The sequence below is a fragment of the Bombina bombina genome, chromosome 2 (genome assembly GCF_027579735.1).
Source record: "Bombina bombina isolate aBomBom1 chromosome 2, aBomBom1.pri, whole genome shotgun sequence".
Classification (NCBI taxonomy): Eukaryota; Metazoa; Chordata; class Amphibia; order Anura; family Bombinatoridae; genus Bombina; species Bombina bombina.
In genome coordinates, this window is record NC_069500.1 from 299768435 (window position 1) to 299792511 (window position 24077).

The 24077-nt window shown below is 41.3% G+C and overlaps 1 protein-coding gene across 1 annotated transcript in view; it reads right to left on the reverse strand.

The window, feature by feature from the left end:
• The window catches only part of CEP120 (centrosomal protein 120), a 340556-nt gene that overhangs the window by 287112 nt on the left and 29367 nt on the right, over nt 1–24077 (reverse strand). The window contains exon 5 of the mRNA XM_053701613.1: nt 21094–21236. Coding sequence (XP_053557588.1) covers nt 21094–21236 — 143 coding nt within the window. The remainder of the gene's footprint in view (nt 1–21093; nt 21237–24077) is intronic.

Below are 24077 nucleotides of genomic sequence, written 5' to 3' on the forward strand. Positions count from 1 at the left end.
TTTCCTAAAGAAACATCGCCCGACAGGCGGAAAAGAGGCGCTAAAACCTCAAATTTTTCCACCACGTGGGAAGTAGTACTCTAAGTTCCAAGGGTATCGGAAGCAACAGAGAGTGACGCAGCAAAATTCACTGACTAAGTCACCAGAGATACGGCTATTTAGGACTGAAACAATCCCGAGAGCCGCACGGACTCGCAAGTTCTCTTGAGAATGCTTAGCTGAAACTTGTAAAACAAATAACAAGAAACATAAATAATGTTGAGAGCACTCGGCACCCCAACCTGACCAGCAAGGTATATTCGGCGCCACGTGTCTGAATAAGCCGCGAGACAGAAGATCTGAACTCAAGCAGGACCAGCCTGCAACCAGGGACATAACTGCCAAGCTGGCTAAATCTGCCCTTAGAGAGGGAGGAATAAAAACAGACAAACATGGGACTAACGTGTCCCGAACAACTTCCGTAGAAGCAAACAGCAAGTATCGATCCCAGAGAAGTTCCTGCAGGAAACATAGTATGAAAAATAAAAATAAAATTCATCCTAACCGGATAAAATAAAATGGACAGGCAACCCGAGGGTTAACGCCCAAGAAGAAAAGAAAGATCCGAAGGACCAGTCTAACAGGCACCCTGTTCTTCCAACAAAACTGGGAAGAATCTCGATAACAAGACTTAAAGGAGATTACTTCATCCCCCCATGTCTAACGAGGTTAGCCATTCGAAGGAGGAAACTGATGAGTCCCGAAACCGAGAAGGGTAGGGTCCCCAAACAGCTCAAAAACATGTGAGTAGAACACGAAAGCAAGCCAGCCTGTAACGAAAGGCACAACACTCCGGAACAGTTACACCCGCAGGGAACTGCACATGCCCTCCTGTGGCTGAGAGACCTGGGGCAACTGTAGATGTAATCGCAAATAAACATCTGGACCTTGTAGACGCGCATGGGTTACCCGCATGTGTAGTAGTAGGGAGCGATAGGGAACTCGCCTCCCGGAGGACAGGGCACCCCGAGGTGGATGGTTCAGCAGCCTCTTGAATCCCTGAGCCCGAGGAACAAGGCACTCTAGAACGACCTAAAGAATCTAACTGAGTGACCTGAGTCAATGGGGCCAATTCACATTCTTCACAGGAAGAAGAATCTGAATCAGAAAGTTGACCAAACTCAACATCAGTATCCTCCATAACTGGATAAATGGAATATATATATATATATATATATATATATATATATATATATATATATATATATATATATATATATATATATATATATATATATATATATATATATATATATATATATATATATATATATATATATATATATATCAATTTAAACGGCACCTGACACCCACAATGGTTGGGGCACTCACAACCTCCTATGTACCAGACACCAGCGGACTAGAATTTTCCGTCGCCACACAGTCAGGAATGCGGAAATGGGAAACCAGAACGTAAACATGCACGGTTACAAGGTAAACCGTACAGTCCAACAAAAGCGCAACCAACCGTAAGGTTGCGTCACTTCGAAAGGTTGTTATGTTCTAAGTCACGAGCCCAGTTAAAACTACACATAAGCAGGTTGAATCACATAAACATTATTAAAAACCACCCTGTTCAATAATTCCCCTCAGGAGATATTAACCCTTGATTCCAAGATACTAAAGGAGTCCCACTGAGACCCTGTATTTTTCATGTTAGTTCGCAGGAACAAATGAGTTACAGTACATTGATGAAGAAGTAAAATGAAACGATCTTACCGGAATCTATGCTGTGGAACAGGAACATGGCCCTTCAAGTGTGACGGATAGTAGCCTCGCCTCCGCCAAAGACTTGAGAGAAAGAAGCAGGCAGCGAAACGAAGTTAGACAACGCCGATTGCTTGAGGAGCTGTTAACATGAGTCGGGATGGTTTTGCAGAAAGACTCTTCCTGCATCTCCGGACTCTAACTTTCATTCAAGCCCTCACTGAGAGACTGACAGAATTACTTAAAACTCCTATCCGATGTCGAAGAGTACTAGCGTCCATAAGAGACAAAAATAACTTCTGACACTTCTCTGCCAACCTTCTGTGACGAAAGGCAAAGAATGACTAGGGGATGAGGAAAGTGGGAGGAGTATTTAAGCCTTTGCTTGGGGTATATTTGCCTCCTCCTGGTGGCCAGGTTCTTATTTCCCAAAAGTAATGAATGCAGGTGTGGATTCTTTCCATTTATGAAGACTTTACATTTCATGCATCTCCATCTAATCATGGGTGCTGCGATTATGGAACCTAGGTTACACTGCAGGTATATGAAGGAGAGTTACTACACATGTACAAACACATCAGTACTGGAATGTATTGAAAGAAATTTCAACATGGCAGCACCAATGACTAGAGGGAGGCAGGGAATAATCTCAATACTATGCTTATGACATGTATTCAGTGTTTAATGTCCTTTTAAGGTCTTAAATTCATAATAATCTGTATTAGTAAAACCTCTCGGGACTAAAAACTGTTTCGATTACTCGGTTCTTATTCAATTAAAGCATATATTAGATTAAATAAAAAATAAGCAACTACTCATTCAGCAGGTTGCCACAAATGAAAACCTGCACAAACAATGCGTCTTCCAAAAACATTAAAATGTAAATACGCTGACTGTTAAACTAAAGAGGGGGCAATTGGGATACCTTTAACCCTCATGTTAAAGACTGCTGCACTGGCATCAAAACTGTTAAGTTCCTCAATGCCAATAAATGTATACAGTATACCAGCAGAACTGTTAGCTGGAAACAAGAGTTCCAACTTTTAACCTAATCAATAAAGCCGCAAGTCTACATCTTAAGGCCTGTCCAGTAACTCAGTCTAAGCACCTGAGCAGTAAAAGTCTATTAAGCAAAGCTTGTATGCTATGGAACATTAATTAATAACTTACATAAAATAATGTACACACTACAGCACATGCCACCATGCATAATGTATAAATGCTTAAAATACAAATGTTCAGGTTGTCTGTGCGAGACCCACATGTGCAGGCGACTAAACATTCTGAAACAAAGGAGAGAAAGACGAGAGAGAAGAGAGTGAGTATGTTTGAAAAAAGCATAGCTGAAAAGGACACACACAAAAAAATACTTTCATTACTATTTTGCCCTTTTTCACTGCAATTTAACTCAGATTCCCCCCCCCCCCCCCAATTTCCCTGGAGAGGCTGAAGTGCAGGGGTCAGAAGCCTGGCTCTTCAGATTACTTTAGTCAATCCATCTCAAGAGGTACAATAAATGTCAGGTTGGTTGCTTGATCATTTTTAATTTTCCTAAAAAAATTTTTATTTTGAGTGATTACCTCTATGTATTGGTATTGCAAAACCACCAGTTTTTTTACTTCATCTTAATTGGTTTAACCATGATGGCCATCTTTGTGTCACGAGGGAACAAGTTTAGGTTATACAAATTCTTACGGAAACCTCAATATTTCCGCTCAGGATGGTCCCAGCTCCATTACAAGGTACGTGTGTGTATTGTAATATATATATATATATATACACACACACACATATACATACATACATACACACGCACACACACACACACACTGCACATTCTTGTTCCCTAGATTTAGAACTTAAAGGACCACTAAACACAAAAATTGTACACTACATGATTTTGAACTCTCATATATGAGAATAATTTTGCAACGAAAACTGCAGCTTCATTTTGTCAAGAGTATATTGCTTTACGTTTATTAATTTCACTGAACAAAAGAATCCCTGATAACCAATCACAAACTAATATTCAGATATGGCCCTAACATTGCACATGTGCAGTTGAGAGAGACTGCCCTGATCTCTTCCACTAAGGAGGTTTAGCACTGATTCAACTTGTTGATGCAAAACTGATAAGCCACCTTTTACAAACGTAACTGCTGAGAATATTAGGGGGGAGGGTAATGTCAACAAAAGCTTACATAAATTGCCTAAAAGTATTAACCCAAACCTCCCTGGGAGAAAGTGAAACAAGCACAATTTTTAGATGTATTTTAAAAGCAAAAGGCAGCAAAATAAATAATGAATGAATATTGCAATAAATGTTTCACTTCCAATAATGAAACATTTTATATGTTGTTGAAATGTCAGGTTTAATTGTCCTTTAAGTCCTAAAGTAATGATTAAAATCACTGAAAGTTCCACTTTTAGGGTCAATATATTAAATGCCAGGCAGACATGATTTGCTGTAGCATACGCTGTCGGCATTTAGCATTGCACAAGCATTTCTTGTCAAATACTTGTGCAATGCCGTCCCCTACACAGTCGGGGCTAATCGTCCACTAGCAGCGGTAATCAATCATCCCGATCGCATCTGATCAGGATGATTGCAGTCCGCCACCAAAAAATGTGGCGGACAAGTTAAGGGTTTCCGGTGAGCCAGAAACTTCGGGCAGAGAAAGCAGCATCCGCTGCTTATTAAATCTCCCCCTATATCTCAGTTCTAATTTTTTATTTTTTTAAGGGGGAACCTAGGTAAGTATAGCGTGCATGTTGAACACTTCAGGTTTGAGACTTCTATTATTTTTATGGGGATTAGAAGGTGCAATTTTTTTTAACATATCTACTCACTTTTGGTTTGATTGTCCCTGGTAAAAACATATTCTTACACAAATTTCTCTCACACTTCAGTTCATGAAGATCAGTTACTTCCTCACTGTTTATGTAGATTACTTTTTACATTTTCACAAATCCTTCATACTTAAGCTCTCAAAGCACTTAGGGCTAGATTACGAGTGGAGCACAAACATTTGCGCCCGAGCGATAAGGAGTTTGTCGAGAGGGTTTGTGCTTGTCTGGCTTACCGCTGGTATTACAAGTTGAAAGTAAACTCAATCGCTTGAACGCAATCCTGATTTACGCTCTGGTTAACAGTTTTGTGAAACATCAAAAAGTGGCACAAAACATTAAAATACGAGTTACACTAATTACAACAGTAGGAGGCAAAGAGCACCCCAGCAAAGCTGTTAAGTGTAACTGCCTTACCCATAACCCCCAGTTATTTAGCCAAAGGGAATAGAAAAGGAAGAAAAACACAAGGGTGAAAAGGTGCCTGAGGTTAACTCAAAAAAACTGCCAAATCATAATTAAAAGAAAGGGTAGGATTGTGGACTCTCCATGTCCGGAATTTTTTTAATTTATTTTTTACCAGGTAAGCATACATTTTGTTTTCTTTTCCATGACATGTAGAGTCCACAACATCATTCCAATTAATAGTGGGAACCAATACCCAAGCTAGAGGACACGAAATGAACAGGGAGGGAGAAAAAGGGCAGGAGGACCTAAACAGAAGGCACCACCGCTTAAAGAATCTTTCTCCCAAAAGAAGCCTCAGCCGAGGCAAAAGTATCAAAATTGTAGAATTTGAAAAAAGTATGTAGAGAGGACCATGTTGCCACCTTGCAAACCTGAGCCACAGAAGCTTAATTTTTGAAAGCCCAAGAAGAGGAGACAGCCCTAGTGAAATGAGCCGTAATTGTCTCAGGAGGCTGCTGTCCAGCAGTCTCATAAGCCAAACGAATCAAACTTCTCAACCAGAGAGACATAAGTAGAAGTGGTCTTCTGACACTTACGTTTTCCAGAGAAAACAACAAACAGGGCAGAAGATTTCCAAAAATCTTTAGTAGTTTGCAAGTAGAATTTTAGAGCCCGCACAACATCCAAGTTATGCAAAAGACGTTCCTTTTGGGAAGGATTAGGACAAAAAGAAGGAACAACAATTTCCCGATTAATGTTTCGATCAAAAAAACACCTTAGGGAGAAACCCCAATTTAGTACGAAGGGCAACCTTAACAGCATGAAAAAGAAGGTATGGGAAATCACACTGCAGGGCTGAAAGCTCAGACACTCTGCAAAGTGGAAGAAATGGCAACAAGAAACAAAACCTTCTAGAATACCAGTTTTAAATCAACAACGTGCATCGGCTCAAACGGAGCCTGCTGCAAAACTTTAAGAACTAAATTAAGGCTCCATGGGGGAGCAACAGATTTAAACACAGGACTGATTCTAACCAGAGCCTGTACAAAGGCTTGAACATCTGGTAGATCTGCCAGACGTTTGTGCAAAAGGATAGATAACGCAGAAATTGGTCCCTTTAGGGTACTGACTGATAAACCCTTATAATTCAAATATTCTCAAGGGAAGTCAGCACCTCTCACCAAACTTTGGGGCACGGAAAAGGGATTAGCCAGATCCCAGCATCATATTCCAAATTCAAAAAGATTTCAAGCCTCCAAATAATAAGTAAAAGAACCTTTATTCACTTATACAGGGTCCATAATGTAGCAACAACGTTTCAAACCAGCAATTGGTTCTTAGTCATGTCAAAGTACCTATGTACAGGTGTTTTTTTTAACTATCAAACAATTATCAGTTTAAGCAACACTGCAATCTTGTGGATATTTTCCAATACATATGTGTTAAACACAAAATGCAAAATTAAAGATATAACTATATCAATATCACTTGCAAATCTTTTCTTATAAACTTTGTATCTACCACATTTGTATTTCTGAATATACATACATTAAAATCATATTAAAAACAAACAAACCTATACATAAAATTACATTTCAGAATCATGCAACAATATATCACAGGTATATCTTAAAGATACAGTGACCAGTCAAAATATTTGTTGAACCCTTCAGGTTGTAGGGCATCAAATTTCCTTATCCAAAACATTTCTCTTTTGTATTTATTGACAAGAGAGTCCCAAAAACAGATTTATATTCTAAGACGACAAAAATAAAGTGCTTCAATTTGATAGTTTTCATCCAGTAAATAAATTAGAAGCTATACCAAAGAGTCAATTTATGAGAGTCAAAAGAATTGTTACTGATGAAGGGAAATGTAATTTAAGGTTGAATGAAATGGCAAAAAAAATTCAAAGCAAGAAAATACCCTGAAAAGCTGATTAATGATCAACTTGAATTTGTAAATAAGAATGACAACCAGCAGATTGGTAACAATAAAAGTGGTAAAAAAGAGATAGAATGATATTTGTTACCCAATATAACAACTTGGGCTCAAAAATTTCTAACATTTTGAATAAATATTGGAATATTGAAAACTTCCAAGAAAGACTAATGACCGCATATAAAAAAAAGCAAAAGCTTGAAGAATGTTTTAGTGCATGCTGACATAGGTAGTAAGAAGACTAGTGTACAAACTCGAATAGGGTCCAATAGAACTGGGTGTTATCCCTGTTTACACTGCAGCCATTGTAGTTCTGTCATTAAGGGTGAAAAACATAATTTATGTAAGAACTTACCTGATAAATTCATTTCTTTCATATTGGCAAGAGTCCATGAGCTATTGATGTATGGGATATACAATCCTACCAGGAGGGGTAAAGTTTCCCAAACCTCAAAATGCCTATAAATACACCCCTCACCACACCCACAATTCAGTTTAGCAAATAGCCAAGTAGTGGGGTGATAAAGAAAGAAGTAAAAAGCATCAACAAAGGAATTTGGAAATAATTGTGCTTTATACAAAAAAAATCATAACCACCATAAAAAAGGGTGGGCCTCATGGCCAATATGAAAGAAATAATTTATCAGGTAAGTTCTTACATAAATTATGTTTTCTTTCATGTAATTGGCAAGAGTCCATGAGCTAGTGACGTATGGGATAGCAATACCCAAGATGTGGAACTCCACGCAAGAGTCACTAGAGAGGGATGGATAAAATAAAACCAGCCATTTTCCGCTGAAAAAATTAAATTCACAACCAAAAAAAACATAATTTATGCTTACCTGATAAATTTATTTCTCTTGTAGTGTATCCAGTCCACGGATCATCCATTACTTGTGGGATATTCTCCTTCCCAACAGGAAGTTGCAAGAGGATCACCCACAGCAGAGCTGCTATATAGCTCCTCCCCTCACTGCCATATCCAGTCATTCGACCGAAACAAGACGAGAAAGGAGAAACCATAGGGTGCAGTGGTGACTGTAGTTTAATTAAAATTTAGACCTGCCTTAAAAAGGACAGGGCGGGCCGTGGACTGGATACACTACAAGAGAAATAAATTTATCAGGTAAGCATAAATTATGTTTTCTCTTGTTAAGTGTATCCAGTACACGGATCATGCATTACTTGTGGGATACCAATACCAAAGCTAATGTACACGGATGATGGGAGGGACAAGGCAGGAACTTAAACGGAAGGAACCACTGCCTGTAGAATCTTTCTCCCAAAAACAGCCTCCGAAGAAGCAAAAGTGTCAAATTTGTAAAATTTTGAAAAGGTGTGAAGCGAAGACCAAGTCGCAGCCTTGCAAATCTGTTCAACAGAGGCCTCATTTTTAAAGGCCCAGGTGGAAGCCACAGCTCTAGTAGAATGAGCTGTAATCCTTTCAGGGGGCTGCTGTCCAGCAGTCTCATAGGCCAAGCGTATTATGCTCCGAAGCCAAAAGGAGAGAGAGGTTGCCGAAGATTATTGACCTCTCCTCTGTCCAGAGTAAACGACAAACAGGGAAGATGTTTGACGAAAATCTTTAGTAGCCTGTAAGTAAAACTTCAAGGCACGGACTACGTCCAGATTATGCAAAAGACGTTCCTTCTTTGAAGAAGGATTAGGACACAATGATGGAACAACAATCTCTTGATTGATATTCCTGTTAGAAACCACCTTAGGTAAAAACCCAGGTTTGGTACGCAGAACTACCTTGTCTGAATGAAAAATCAGATAAGGAGAATCACAATGTAAGGCAGATAACTCAGAGACTCTTCGAGCCGAGGAAATAGCCATCAAAAACAGAACTTTCCAAGATAAAAGTTTAATATCAATGGAATGAAGGGGTTCAAACGGAACTCCCTGAAGAACTTTAAGAACCAAGTTTAAGCTCCACGGGGGAGCAACAGTTTTAAACACAGGCTTAATCCTAACCAAAGCCTGACAAAATGCCTGGACGTCTGGAACTTCTGCCAGACGCTTGTGCAAAAGAATAGACAGAGCAGAGATCTGTCCTTTTAAAGAACTAGCTGATAAGCCTTTGTCCAAACCCTCTTGGAGAAAGGACAATATCCTAGGAATCCAAACCTTACTCCATGAGTAACTCTTGGATTCACACCAATAAAGATATTTACTCATTATCTTATGGTAGATTTTCCTGGTGACAGGCTTCCGTGCCTGTAATAAGGTATCAATGACTGACTCAGAGAAGCCTTGATAGAATCAAGCGTTCAATCTCCATGCAGTCAGTCTCAGAGAAAGTAGATTTGGATGATTGAAAGGACCTTGTATTAGAAGGTCCTGCCTCAGAGGCAGAGTCCATGGTGGAAGAGATGACATGTCCACTAGGTCTGCATGCCAAGTCCTGCGTGGCCACGCAGGCGCTATCAGAATCACCGATGCTCTCTCCTGTTTGATTTTGGTCAGTCGAGGGAGCAGAGGAAACGGTGGAAACGCATAGGCCAGGTTGAAGAACCAAGGAGCTGCTAGAGCATCTATCAGCGTTGCTCCCGGGTCCCTGGACCTGGATCCGTAACAAGGAAGCGTGGCGTTCTGGCGAGACGCCATGAGATCCAGTTCTAGTTTGCCCCAACGATGGACCAGTTGAGCAAACACCTCCGGATGGAGTTCCCACTCCCCCGGATGAAAAGTCTGCCGACTTAGAAAATCCGCCTCCCAGTTCTCTACGCCTGGGATGTGGATCGCTGACAGGTGGCAAGAGTGAGACTCTGCCCAGCGAATTATCTTTGAGACTTCTAACATCGCTAGGGAACTCCTGGTTACCCCTTGATGGTTGATGTAAGCCCCAGTCGTGATGTTGTCCGACTGAAATCTGATGAACCTCAGTGTTGCTAACTGAGGCCAAGCTAGAAGAGCATTGAATATTGCTCTTAACTCCAGAATATTTATTGGGAGGAGTTTCTCCTCCTGAGTCCACGATCCCTGAGCCTTCACGGAGTTCCAGACTGCGCCCCAACCTAGAAGGCTGGCATCTGTTGTTACAATCGTCCAATCTGGCCTGCGAAAGGTCATACCCTTGGACAGATGGACCCGAGAAAGCCACCAGAGAAGAGAATCTCTGGTCTCTTGATCCAGATTTAGTAGAGGGGACAAATCTGAGTAATCCCCATTCCACTGACTTAGCATGCATAATTGCAGCGGTCTGAGATGCAGGCGCGCAAATGGCACTATGTCCATTGCCGCTACCATTAAGCCAATTACTTCCATGCACTGAGCCACTGACGGGCATGGAATGGAATGAAGGACACAGCAAGCATTTAGAAGTTTTGATAACCTGTACTCCGTCAGGTAAATTTTCATCTCTACAGAATCTATAAGAGTCCCTAGGAAGGAGACTCTTGTGAGTGGTGATAGAGAACTCTTTTCCACGTTCACTTTCCAACCATGCGACCTCAGAAATGCCAGAACCATCTCTGTATGAGACTTGGCAATTTGAAAGCTTGACGCCTGTATCAGGATGTCGTCTTTATACGGAGCCACCGCTATGCCTCGCGGTCTTAGAACCGCCAGAAGTGAGCCCAGAACCTTTGTAAAAATTCTCGGGGCAGTGGCCAACCCGAAGGGAAGAGCTACAAATTGGTAATGCCTGTCTAGAAAGGCAAACCTTAGGAACTGATGATGATCTTTGTGAATCGGTATGTGAAGGTAGGCATCCTTTAAGTCCACTGTGGTCATGTACTGACCCTCTTGGATCATGGGTAGGATGGTCCGAATAGTTTCCATTTTGAATGATGGAACTCGTTTAAGATCTTTAGATCCAAGATTGGTCTGAAGGTTCCCTCTTTCTTGGGAACCACAAACAGATTTGAATAAAATCCCTGTCCTTGTTCCGTCCGCGGAACTGGATGGATCACTCCCATTACTAGGAGGTCTTGCACACAGCTTAGGAATGCCTCTTTCTTTATCTGGTTTGATGATAACCTTGAAAGATGAAATCTCCCTTGTGGAGGAGAAGCTTTGAAGTCCAGATGATATCCCTGAGATATGATCTCCAACGCCCAGGGATCCTGAACATCTCTGAGAGAAAGTCTGCCCCCCACTAGATCCGTTTCCGGATAGGGGGCCGTTCCTTCATGCTGTCATGGGGGCAGCAGCAGGCTTCCTGGCCTGCTTGCCCTTGTTCCAGGACTGGTTAGGTTTCCAGGCCTGTCTGGAATGAGCAACAGTTCCCTCTTGTTTTGAAGCTGAAGAAGTTGATGCTGCTCCTGCCTTGAAATTTCGAAAGGCACGAAAATTAGACTGTTTGGCCTTTGATTTGGCCCTGTCCTGAGGAAGGGTATGACCCTTGCCTCCAGGAATGTCAGCAATAATTTCCTTCAAGCCAGGCCCGAATAAGGTCTGCCCCTTGAAAGGAATGTTGAGTAATTTAGAATTTGAAGTCACGTCAGCTGACCAGGATTTAAGCCATAGCGCCCTATGCGCCTGGATGGCGAATCCGGAATTCTTAGCCGTTAGTTTAGTCAAATGAACAATGGCATCAGAAACAAATGAGTTAGCTAGCTTAAGCGTTCTAAGCTCGTCAATAATTTCATTCAATGGAGCTGTCTGGATGGCCTCTTCCAGGGCCTCAAACCAGAATGCCGCCGCAGCAGTGACAGGCGCAATGCATGCAAGGGGCTGTAAAATAAAACCTTGTTGAATAAACATTTTCTTAAGGTAACCCTCCAATTTTTTATCCATTGGATCTGAAAAAGCACAACTGTCCTCAACCGGGATAGTGGTACGCTTTGCTAAAGTAGAAACTGCTCCCTCCACCTTAGGGACCGTCTGCCATAAGTCCCGTGTAGTGGCGTCTATTGGAAACATTTTTCTAAATATAGGAGGTGGGGAAAAGGGCACACCGGGTCTATCCCACTCCATGCTAATAATTTCTGTAAGCCTTTTAGGTATAGGAAAAACGCCAGTACACACCGGCACTGCATAGTATCTATCCAGCCTACACAATTTCTCTGGAATTGCAACTATGTTACAGTCATTCAGAGGAGCTAATACCTCCCCAAGCAATACACGGAGGTTCTCAAGCTTAAATTTAAAATAAGAAATCTCTGAATCAGGTTTCCCCGAGTCAGAGATTTCACCCACAGACTGAAGCTCTCCGTCCTCATGTTCTGCATACTGTGACGCAGTATCAGACATGGCTCTAACAGCATTTGCGCGCTCTGTATCTCTCCTAACCCCAGAGCTATCGCGCTTGCCTCTTAATTCAAGCAATCTAGATAATACCTCTGACAGGGTATTATTCATGATTGCAGCCATGTCCTGCAAGGTAATCGCTATGGGTGTCCCTGATGTAATTGGCGCCATATTAGCGTGTGTCCCCTGAGCGGGAGGCGAAGGGTCTGTCACGTGGGGAGAGTTAGTCGGCATAATTTCCCCCTCGACAGAACCCTCTGGTGATAATTCTTTTATAGATAAAGACTGATCTTTACTGTTTAAGGTGAAATCAATACATTTAGTACACATTCTCCTATGGGGCTCCACCATGGCTTTCAAACATAATGAACAAGTAGGTTCCTCTGTGTCAGACATGTTTGAACAGACTAGCAATGAGACTAGCAAGTTTGGAAAAAACTTTAAACAAGTTTACAAGCAATATAAAAAACGTTACTGCGCCTTTAAGAAACACAAATTTTCCCAAATTTTGAAATAAGTGAAAAAATGCAGTTACACTAACGAAATTTTTACAGTGTATGTAATAAGTTAGCAGAGCATTGCACCCACTTGCAAATGGATGATTAACCCCTTAATACCAAAAACGGAATAACAAATGACAAAAACGTTTTTTAAACAGTCAAAACAACTGCCACAGCTCTACTGTGGCTTTTTACCTCCCTCAATACGACTTTTGAAGCCTTTTGAGCCCTCCAGAGAAGTCCTGGATCATGCAGGAAGAAGCTGGATGTCTGTGTCTGTAATTTTTGCTGTGCAAAAAAACGCCAAAATAGGCCCCTCCCACTCATATTACAACAGTGGGAAGCCTCAGGGAACTGTTTCTAGGCAAAATTCAAGCCAGCCATGTGGAAAAAAACTAGGCCCCCAATAAGTTTTATCACCAAACATATGTAAAAAACGATTAAACATGCCGGCAAACGTTTTAAAATACACTTTTATAAGAGTATGTATCTCTATTAATAAGCCTGATACCAGTCGCTATCACTGCATTTAAGGCTTTACTTACATTACTTCGGTATCAGCAGCATTTTCTAGCAAATTCCATCCCTAGAAAAATATTTTAACTGCACATACCTTATTGCAGGAAAACCTGCACGCTATTCCCCCTCTTAAGTTACCTCACTCAGAATATGTGAGAACCGCAAAGGATCTTAGTTACTTCTGCTAAGATCATAGAAAACGCAGGCAGATTCTTCTTCTAAATACTGCCTGAGATAAACAGTACACTCCGGTACCATTTAAAAATAAACTTTTGATTGAAGAATAAACTAAGTATAAAACACCACAGTCCTCTTACGACCTCCATCTTAGTTGAGAGTTGCAAGAGAATGACTGGATATGGCAGTGAGGGGAGGAGCTATATAGCAGCTCTGCTGTGGGTGATCCTCTTGCAACTTCCTGTTGGGAAGGAGAACATCCCACAAGTAATGGATGATCCGTGGACTGGATACACTTAACATGAGAAAAAGAATTCTGAAAGCAGGAATGTTCTGCATGCACACTATACTTAGCTAGGTACCCCCTAAAAAATAAATATAGGACAGACTCTAACCCTTCCCATTATATTTTTTCCATATTTGGATACATATATTCCATATATAGATTTTTTCCATATTTGGATAAAATCTATTCATGTATCCCTTGAAACTAACACACTTTAGCTCCTAGCATCTAACTCACATATATGCCGCCAACATGACAAACTTTGTCCACACACTTGCAGGTTTGGGCATGCCCAGACATGCAGAGACAACTCTTTCTGCCATAATGTCATGTTAGTGCCTGTACCAATATAATATATCATCAATGTTGCCAATATCAAATGTAGTAACATTGTAGACCTCATTGACAATCATAAACAACATAATTACTGTAAAATAATGTTCGTTTTTACTAATTTAATGCTTATATTATTTTGTATCTCATAATGCATGACTAAAGTAAGCTTTTCCAAAGATTTCTACTAGCCCTAGAGCTCTGTTACCAGTGGAATCTCAAACATTTTTTTTTACAGCAGAATGCTAGTATAGCACAAGACATAATAAAGTTGAAGCGAATGTTAAAAAAAATGCTCTCTTTCAAGCACCCATAAAAAAAAATAAAAAAAAAAGGAATTCTGAAACCAGGAATGTTCTGCATGCACACTTTACTTAGTTGGGTACCCGCCAAAAAATAAATATAGGACAGACTCTAACCCTTCCCCTTATAAATTGACCCTAAAACTGTAACTTTTAGTGATCTTGATCAAGTTCTAAGTCTAAGGAAAAAGAATGTGTACAATGTTTATATATGTTCATGTACCTTGTAATGTGCGCTAGAGATCAGTTTTTGTTTTAACGAGCTAGGACCAGCCTGAGCTGAAATATTGAGGTTTCCATAAACATCTGTATAACCAAAATTTGTTGTGTGTCATGACAAAAAGATGGCCACCATGGTTAAACCAAGTGAAATAAAAAAAAACTGGTGGTTTTGTAATACCAATACAAAGAGGTAATCGCTCAAATAAAAAGTAGGGAAATTAAAAACGGTCAAGCAACATATGCTGGACCGCTTGAGATGGATTGACCTTTTAACTATAGGGTTACAGACATGGTTTTACGCAAGCAAAAATACATTAATCTAATACTGCAAAAAACAGAATTTATGTTTACCTGATAAATTACTTTCTCCAACGGTGTGTCCGGTCCACGGCGTCATCCTTACTTGTGGGATATTCTCTTCCCCAACAGGAAATGGCAAAGAGCCCAGCAAAGCTGGTCACATGATCCCTCCTAGGCTCCGCCTTCCCCAGTCATTCGACCGACGTAAAGGAGGAATATTTGCATAGGAGAAATCATATGATACCGTGGTGACTGTAGTTAGAGAAATTAAATCATCAGACCTGATTAAAAAACCAGGGCGGGCCGTGGACCGGACACACCGTTGGAGAAAGTAATTTATCAGGTAAACATAAATTCTGTTTTCTCCAACATAGGTGTGTCCGGTCCACGGCGTCATCCTTACTTGTGGGAACCAATACCAAAGCTTTAGGACACGGATGATGGGAGGGAGCAAATCAGGTCACCTAGATGGAAGGCACCACGGCTTGCAAAACCTTTCTCCCAAAAATAGCCTCAGAAGAAGCAAAAGTATCAAATTTGTAAAATTTGGTAAAAGTGTGCAGTGAAGACCAAGTCGCTGCCTTACATATCTGATCAACAGAAGCCTCGTTCTTGAAGGCCCATGTGGAAGCCACAGCCCTAGTGGAATGAGCTGTGATTCTTTCAGGAGGCTGCCGTCCGGCAGTCTCATAAGCCAATCTGATGATGCTTTTAAGCCAAAAAGAGAGAGAGGTAGAAGTTGCTTTTTGACCTCTCCTTTTACCAGAATAAACAACAAACAAGGAAGATGTTTGTCTGAAATCCTTTGTAGCCTCTAAATAGAATTTTAGAGCACGAACTACATCCAAATTGTGCAACAAACGTTCCTTCTTTGAAACTGGATTCGGACACAAAGAAGGCACCACTATCTCCTGGTTAATATTTTTATTAGAAACAACTTTCGGAAGAAAACCAGGTTTAGTACGCAAAACCACCTTATCTGCATGGAACACCAGATAAGGAGGAGAACACTGCAGAGCAGATAACTCTGAAACTCTTCTAGCAGAAGAAATTGCAACCAAAAATAAAACTTTCCAAGATAATAACTTAATATCTACGGAATGTAAGGGTTCAAACGGAACCCCTTGAAGAACTGAAAGAACTAAATTGAGACTCCAAGGAGGAGTCAAAGGTTTGTAAACAGGCTTGATTCTAACCAGAGCCTGAACAAAAGCCTGAACATCTGGCACAGCCGCCAGTTTCTTGTGAAGTAAAACAGATAAAGCAGAAATCTGTCCCTTCAAAGAACTTGCAGATAATCCTTTCTCCAAACCCTCTTGTAGAAAGGATAGAATCTTAGGAATTTTTACCCTGTTCCATGGGAATCCTTTCGATTCGCACCAACAGATATATTTCTTCCATACTTTATGGTAAATTTTCCTAGTTACAGGCTTTCTAGCCTGAATAAGAGTATCAATGACAGAATCTGAGAACCCACGCTTTGATAAAATCAAGCGTTCAATCTCCAAGCAGTCAGTTGGAGTGATGCCAGATTCGGATGTTCGAACGGACCTTGAACAAGAAGGTCCCGTCTCAAAGGTAGCTTCCATGGTGGAGCCGATGACATATTCACCAGGTCTGCATACCAAGTTCTGCATGGCCACGCAGGAGCTATCAAGATCACCGAAGCCCTCTCTTGATTGATCCTGGCTACCAGCCTGGGAATGAGAGGAAACGGTGGGAACACATAAGCTAGGTTGAAGGTCCAGGGCGCTACTAGTGCATCTACTAGAGTCGCCTTGGGATCCCTGGATCTGGACCCGTAGCAAGGAACCTTGAAGTTCTGACGAGACGCCATCAGATCCATGTCTGGAATGCCCCATAATTGAGTTATTTGGGCAAAGATTTCCGGATGGAGCTCCCACTCCCCCGGATGAAATGTCTGACGACTCAGAAAATCCGCTTCCCAATTTTCCACTCCTGGGATGTGGATTGCAGACAAGTGGCAGGAGTGAAGCTCCGCCCATTGAATTACTTTGGTCACTTCTTCCATCGCCAGGGAACTCCTTGTTCCCCCCTGATGGTTGATATATGCAACAGTCGTCATGTTGTCTGATTGAAACCTTATGAATTTGGCCTTTGCTAGTTGAGGCCAAGCCTTGAGAGCATTGAATATCGCTCTCAGTTCCAGAATGTTTATCGGGAGAAGAGATTCTTTCCGAGACCATAGACCCTGAGCCTTCAGGTGTTTCCAGACCGCGCCCCAGTCCACCAGGCTGGCGTCGGTCGTTACAATGACCCACTCTGGTCTTCTGAAGCTCATCCCTTGGGACAGGTTGTCCAGGGTCAGCCACCAACGGAGTGAATCTCTGGTCCTCTGATCTACTTGGATCGTCGGGGACAAATCTGTATAATCCCCATTCCACTGTCTGAGCATGCACAGTTGTAATGGTCTTAGATGAATTCGCGCAAAAGGAACTATGTCCATTGCCGCAACCATCAAACCTATTACTTCCATGCACTGCGCTATGGAAGGAAGAAGAACAGAATGAAGTACTTGACAAGAGCTTAGAAGTTTTGATTTTCTGGCTTCTGTCAGAAAAATCTTCATTTCCAAGGAGTCTATTATTGTTCCCAAGAAGGGAACTCTTGTTGACGGGAATAGAGAACTTTTTTCTACGTTCACTTTCCACCCGTGAGATCTGAGAAAGGCTAGGACAAAGTCCATATGAGCCTTTGCTTGTGGTAGAGACGACGCTTGAATCAGTATGTCGTCCAAGTAGGGTACTACTGCAATGCCCCTTGGCCTTAGCACCGCTAGAAGGGACCCTAGTACCTTTGTGAAAATTCTTGGAGCAGTGGCCAGTCCGAATGGAAGTGCCACAAACTGGTAATGCTTGTCCAGAAAGGCGAATCTTAGGAACCGATGATGTTCCTTGTGGATAGGAATATGTAGATACGCATCCTTTAAATCCACCGTGGTCATGAATTGACCTTCCTGGATGGTAGGAAGAATTGTCCGAATGGTTTCCATCTTGAACGATGGGACCTTGAGAAATTTGTTTAGGATCTTGAGATCCAAAATTGGCCTGAATGTTCCCTCTTTTTTGGGAACTATGAACAGATTGGAGTAAAACCCCATCCCTTGTTCTCCTAATGGAACAGGATGAATCACTCCCATTTTTAACAGGTCTTCTACACAATGTAAGAATGCCTGTCTTTTTATTTGGTCTGAAGACAATTGAGACCTGTGGAACCTTCCCCTTGGGGGTAGTTCCTTGAATTCCAGGAGATAACCTTGAGAAACTATTTCTAGCGCCCAAGGATCCTGAACATCTCTTGCCCAAGCCTGAGCGAAGAGAGAGAGTCTGCCCCCCACCAGATCCGGTCCCGGATCGGGGGCCAGCATCTCATGCTGTCTTGGTAGCGGTAGCGGGCTTCTTGGCCTGCTTACCTTTGTTCCAGCCTTGCATCGGTCTCCAGGCTGGCTTGGTTTGAGAAGAATTACCCTCTTGCTTAGAGGATGTAGAATTCGAGGCTGGTCCGTTTCTGCGAAAGGGACGAAAATTTGTTTTATTTTTAGCCTTAAAAGACCTATCCTGAGGAAGGGCGTGGCCCTTTCCCCCAGTGATGTCTGAAATAATCTCTTTCAAGTCAGGGCCAAACAGCGTTTTCCCCTTGAAAGGGATGTTAAGCAATCTGTTCTTGGAGGACACATCCGCTGACCAAGACTTCAGCCAAAGCGCTCTGCGCGCCACAATAGCAAAACCTGAATTTTTCGCCGCTAATCTAGCTAATTGCAAAGTGGCGTCTAAGGTAAAAGAGTTAGCCAACTTAAGTGCTTGAACTCTGTCCATAACCTCCTCATAAGAGGATGCTTGATTGAGCGACTTTTCTAGTTCCTCGAACCAGAAACACGCTGCTGTAGTGACAGGAACAATGCATGAAATTGGTTGTAGAAGGTAACCTTGCTGAACAAACATCTTTTTAAGCAAACCCTCTAATTTTTTATCCATAGGATCTTTGAAAGCACAACTATCTTCTATAGGGATAGTGGTGCGTTTGTTTAGAGTAGAAACCGCCCCCTCGACCTTGGGGACTGTCTGCCATAAGTCCTTCCTGGGGTCGACCATAGGAAATAATTTCTTAAATATAGGGGGAGGGACAAAAGGTATGCCGGGCCTTTCCCATTCTTTATTTACAATGTCCGCCACCCGCTTGGGTATAGGAAAAGCTTCGGGGGGCACCGGGACCTCTAGGAACCTGTCCATCTTACATAATTTCTCTGGAATGACCAAATTGTCACAATCATCCAGAGTAGATAACACCTCCTTAAGCAGAGCGCGGAGATGTTCCAATTTAAATTTAAATGTAATAACGTCAGGTTCAGCTTGTTGAGAAATTTTTCCTGAATCTGAAATTTCTCCCTCAGACAAAACCTCTCTAGCCCCTTCAGACTGGTGTAAGGGCATGTCAGAACCATTATCATCAGCGTCCTCATGCTCTTCAGTATCTAAAACAGAGCAGTCGCGCTTTCGCTGATAAGTGGGCATTTTGGCTAAAATGTTTTTAATAGAATTATCCATTACAGCCGTTAATTGTTGCATAGTAAGGAGGATTGGCGCACTAGATTCATTAGGGACCTCCTGAGTGGGCAAGACTGGTGTAGACATAGAAGGAGATGATGCAGTACCATGCTTACTCCCCTCACTTAATAATGTTGCCCAAAATGATTCCTTATCAGTGGCATCATTGTCCCTACTTTGTTTGTCACATTCATCACATATATTTAAATGGAGAGGAACCTTGGCTTCCGAACATACAGAACATAGTCTATCTGATAGTTCAGACATGTTAATAGGCATAAACTTGATAACAAAGCACAAAAAACGTTTTAAAATAAAACCGTTACTGTCTCTTTAAATTTTAAACTGAACACACTTTTTTACTGAATATACGCAAAAGTATGAAGGAAATGTTCAAAATTCACCAAAATTTCACCACAGTGTCATAAAGCCTTAAAAGTATTGCACACCAAATTTGAAAGCTTTAGCTCTTAAAATAACGGAACCGGAGCCATTTTTACATTTAACCCCTATACAGTCCCTGGTATCTGCTTTGCTGAGACCCAACCAAGCCCAGAGGGGAATACGATACCAAATGACGCCTTCAATAAGCTTTTTCAGTGGATCTGAGCTCCTTACACATGCATCTGCATGCCTTGCTTCTCAAAAACAACTGCGCATTAGTGGCGCGAAAATGAGGCTCTGCCTATGACTAGAAAAGGCCCCCAGTGAAAAAGGTGTCCAATACAGTGCCTGCCGTTTTTTTAATAAAATTCCCAAGATTAAAATAACTCTCCAAAGTTATAAACCATTAAATATGCTTATAAAGTAATCGTTTTGGCCCAGAAAAATGTCTACCAGTCTTTAAAGCCCTTGTGAAGCCCTTTTATTCTTATATTGAAAAGAAAATGGCTTACCGGATCCCATAGGGAAAATGACAGCTTCCAGCATTACCAAGTCTTGTTATAAATGTGTCATACCTCAAGCAGCCAAAGTCTGCTCACTGTTTCCCCCAACTGAAGTTAATTCCTCTCAACAGTCCTGTGTGGAAACAGCCATCGATTTTAGTAACGGTTGCTAAAATCATTTTCCTCTTACAAACAGAAATCTTCATCTCTTTTCTGTTTCAGAGTAAATAGTACATACCAGCACTATTTTAAAATAACAAACTCTTGATAGAAGAATAAAAACTACATTTAAACACCAAAAAACTCTGAGCCATCTCCGTGGAGATGTTGCCTGTGCAACGGCAAAGAGAATGACTGGGGAAGGCGGAGCCTAGGAGGGATCATGTGACCAGCTTTGCTGGGCTCTTTGCCATTTCCTGTTGGGGAAGAGAATATCCCACAAGTAAGGATGACGCCGTGGACCGGACACACCTATGTTGGAGAAAAATAAATCTGATTCAAGAATTAACAATTGATAAACAAAAGTCTATGAAACTTTAAATTAAAAAACAAAAAACACTACCACATATCAAAGATGTGTAAATGGTAACAATTCCAGAAGATGCAACTTTGTCTTTACAGAATACCTGTATTGATCACTAAATACAATAGAATTGAATAATCTAAATTTTCCCTCCCCCTGTATCATTTGACACAGCCACCAGCCAATCACAAATGTATGTTTATATTATGCACTTTTGCAGATACTTAGTAGAATGTGTATATTTTGATAATGGAAGTATTTTTTTTTCATTGCATGCATTATCTAAACCATGAAACTTTACATTTTTTATGTTAGTGTCCCTTTAAGAGAAGTAACCATACCTGCTCTAATTGTGTTGCAAATGCAACTGTTACAGACAGCACAAAGAAGTCTCGGCAGTACTCATCTGGCCCAACCTGGTGGTAGCCCTCAGCCTCAATCAAAATAGGAACAAGACTCTTTGGTTCCAGCCCAACTAAAGATCCTACAGGAAATACAAAATGTTAAAGCTTAAACAGTTCTTAATGAATACTGTGTTATTATATTTAAAATTAATTTCACATTTTAGTATTGTACATTTTAAGATAAAAAAAAACATAATATGTGGTTTGGATGCATATGTCCTATAATTTGAGCAGAATAATACAAAAAAAAAAAAATATATGGAAGTTTGGAAAACTATGGAAGTTTTCGCTCCAACTGCAGAATCACAACACTGTTCTATGTTACTTTATACGACAAAGAAATTAAGCATGATTGGAAGCTTTTTTTTAAAAAAAAAAAAAAAAAAAAAAAAAAAATTATGCTTACCTGATCCATTTATTTATTTCTTGACACGGTGAGTCCACGGATCATCATAATTATTGTTGGGAAGATCACTCCTGACCAGCAGGAGGAGGCAAAGAGCACTACAGCAAAGCTGTTAAATATCACTCCCCTACCCACAATCCCCAGTCATTCGACCAAAGGGAAAGGAAGTAACCATAAGGTGCAGAGGGTGCCTGAGGTTTACAGAAAAATAAACTGTCTGCAAAATACAGGGCAGGCCGTGGACCTCACGGTGTCAAGAAAGAAAGACATTTATCAGGCAAGTATACATTTTCTTTTCTTTCTAATGACACGGTGAGTCCACGGATCATCATAATTACTGTTGGGAACCAATACCTAAGCCAGAGGACACAGATGATGAGGAAGGGACAAGACAGTTAACCTAAACAGAAGGAACCACTGCTTGAAGAACCTTTCTCCCAAAAGAAGCCTCAACTGAAGCAAAAGTATCAAATTTGTAAAATTTAGAAAACGTGTGTAAACATGACCAAGTGGCAGCCTTGCAAATCTGTTCCACAGAAGCTCCATTTTTGAAGGCCCAAGAAGAAGAAACAGCCCTTGTGGAATGAGCCATGATATTCTCAGGAGGCCGCTGTCCAGCAGTCTCATATGCCAAGGGAATAACACTCCTCAGCCACAAAGAAAGAGAAGTAGCCGTAGCTTTCTGACCCTTACCAGAAAAACCAACAAATAAGAATAAAGAAGACTGGCGAAAATTCTTATTCGCCGATAAATATTTCAACGCACAAACCACATCCAGGTTGTGCAACAAACGCTCCTTATAAGAAGAAGGATTAGGACATAAAGAAGGAAAAATTTCTTGATTAAAATTCCTATCCTAAACCACTTTGGGAAGGAAACCTAAGGCAGTACCACCTTATCAGATTGAAAAATAAGGAAAGGAGATTCACACTGCAGAGCTGAAACCCCATGAATCTCTTCAAGCCGAAGAAATAGCAACCAAAAACAAAACCTTCCAGGATAGTAACATAATATCCAAAGAATGCATAGGCTCAAATGGAGCCTGTTGAAGAACTTTAAGAACCAAATTAAGACTCTAAGGAGTAACAAACTTTAACATAGGCCAGATTCTAACCAGGGCCTGACAAAACGATTGGACATCTGGCACATCCGCCAGACGCTTGTGCAACAAAATCAATAAAGCAAAAATTTGACCCTTCAAGGTACTAGCAGATAAACCCTTCTCCAGACCCTCCTGGAGAAAAGACAAAATCCTAGGAATTCTAACTCTAATCCAAGAGAACTCCCTGGATTCACACCAATACAGATATTTACGCCATATCTTATAATCTTTCTAGTCACAGGCTTACGAACCTGAATCATAGTTTCAATAACCGACTACGAAAACCTACGCTTAGATAATATCAAGCGTTCATCCAAATCTAGTTTCTCTGAAGCTGACTGCTTGGAGATTGAAGGAAGGGCCCCTGAAGAAGAAGGTCCTCCCTTAACGGAAGTCTCCAAGGTGGAAGAGATGACCTCTCCACCAGATCCGCATACCAAATTCTGCGGGGCCACGCCGGAGCAATAAGAATCACCGACGCCCTCTCCTGACTGATTCGAACAATGATCTGTGGAAGGAGAGCAAACGGAGGAAAAACATACACTAGACTGAAATTACAAGGAACTGCCAGAGCATCGATCAGCACAGCGTGAGGATCCCTTGACCTCGACCCATACCTCGGAAGCTTGGCATTCTGACAAGATGCCATGAGATCCAGCTCGGGCTGCCAGCAAGACCGAACAGAAGAGCCACAAACTGAAAGTGCCAGTCTAGGAAAGCAAATCTCTAAAACTTGTGATGGTCCCTGTGGATGGGAATATGTAGATACGCAGCCTTCAGATCTACTGTTGTCATGAATTGGCCCTCTTGAACCCACGGAAGAATGATCAAATAGTGTCCATCTTGAAAGACGGAACTCTGAGGTACTTGTTTACGCTTTTGAGATCGAAACTTGGTCTGAAGGTTCCCTCCTTTTTGGGAGCCACGAACAGATTGGTATAGAATCCCAGACCCTGCTTTTGAATTGGAACAGGAACTATCACTCCCATATCAGAAAGATCCTGAACACAACGTAAGAACACCTCTCTCTTTATCTGGTCTACAGATAACCTGGAGAGAAGGAAACTGCCCCTGGGAGGAAAAGTCTTGAATTCTAACATATAACCCTGGGACACAATGTCCCAAGCCTGAGCGAAAAAAGATAGTCTGCCCCCCCCCATAAGATCCAATCCTGAGTCAGTAACAGGCTTCTTAGATTGCTTCCCCTTAGACCAAGACTGATTGGACTTCCAGGAGGACTTAGCGTGTTCCTGCTTGGAAGAGGAAGGCTTACATGAAAAGTTTCGAAAAGAAATGAAAATTACTCTGACGGCCCTTCTGCTTATTCCTCTTATCCTGAGGGAGAGAATGACCCTTTCCTCTTGTAATATCAGAAATAATCTCAGCTAAACCCGGCCCAAACAAGGTCTTACC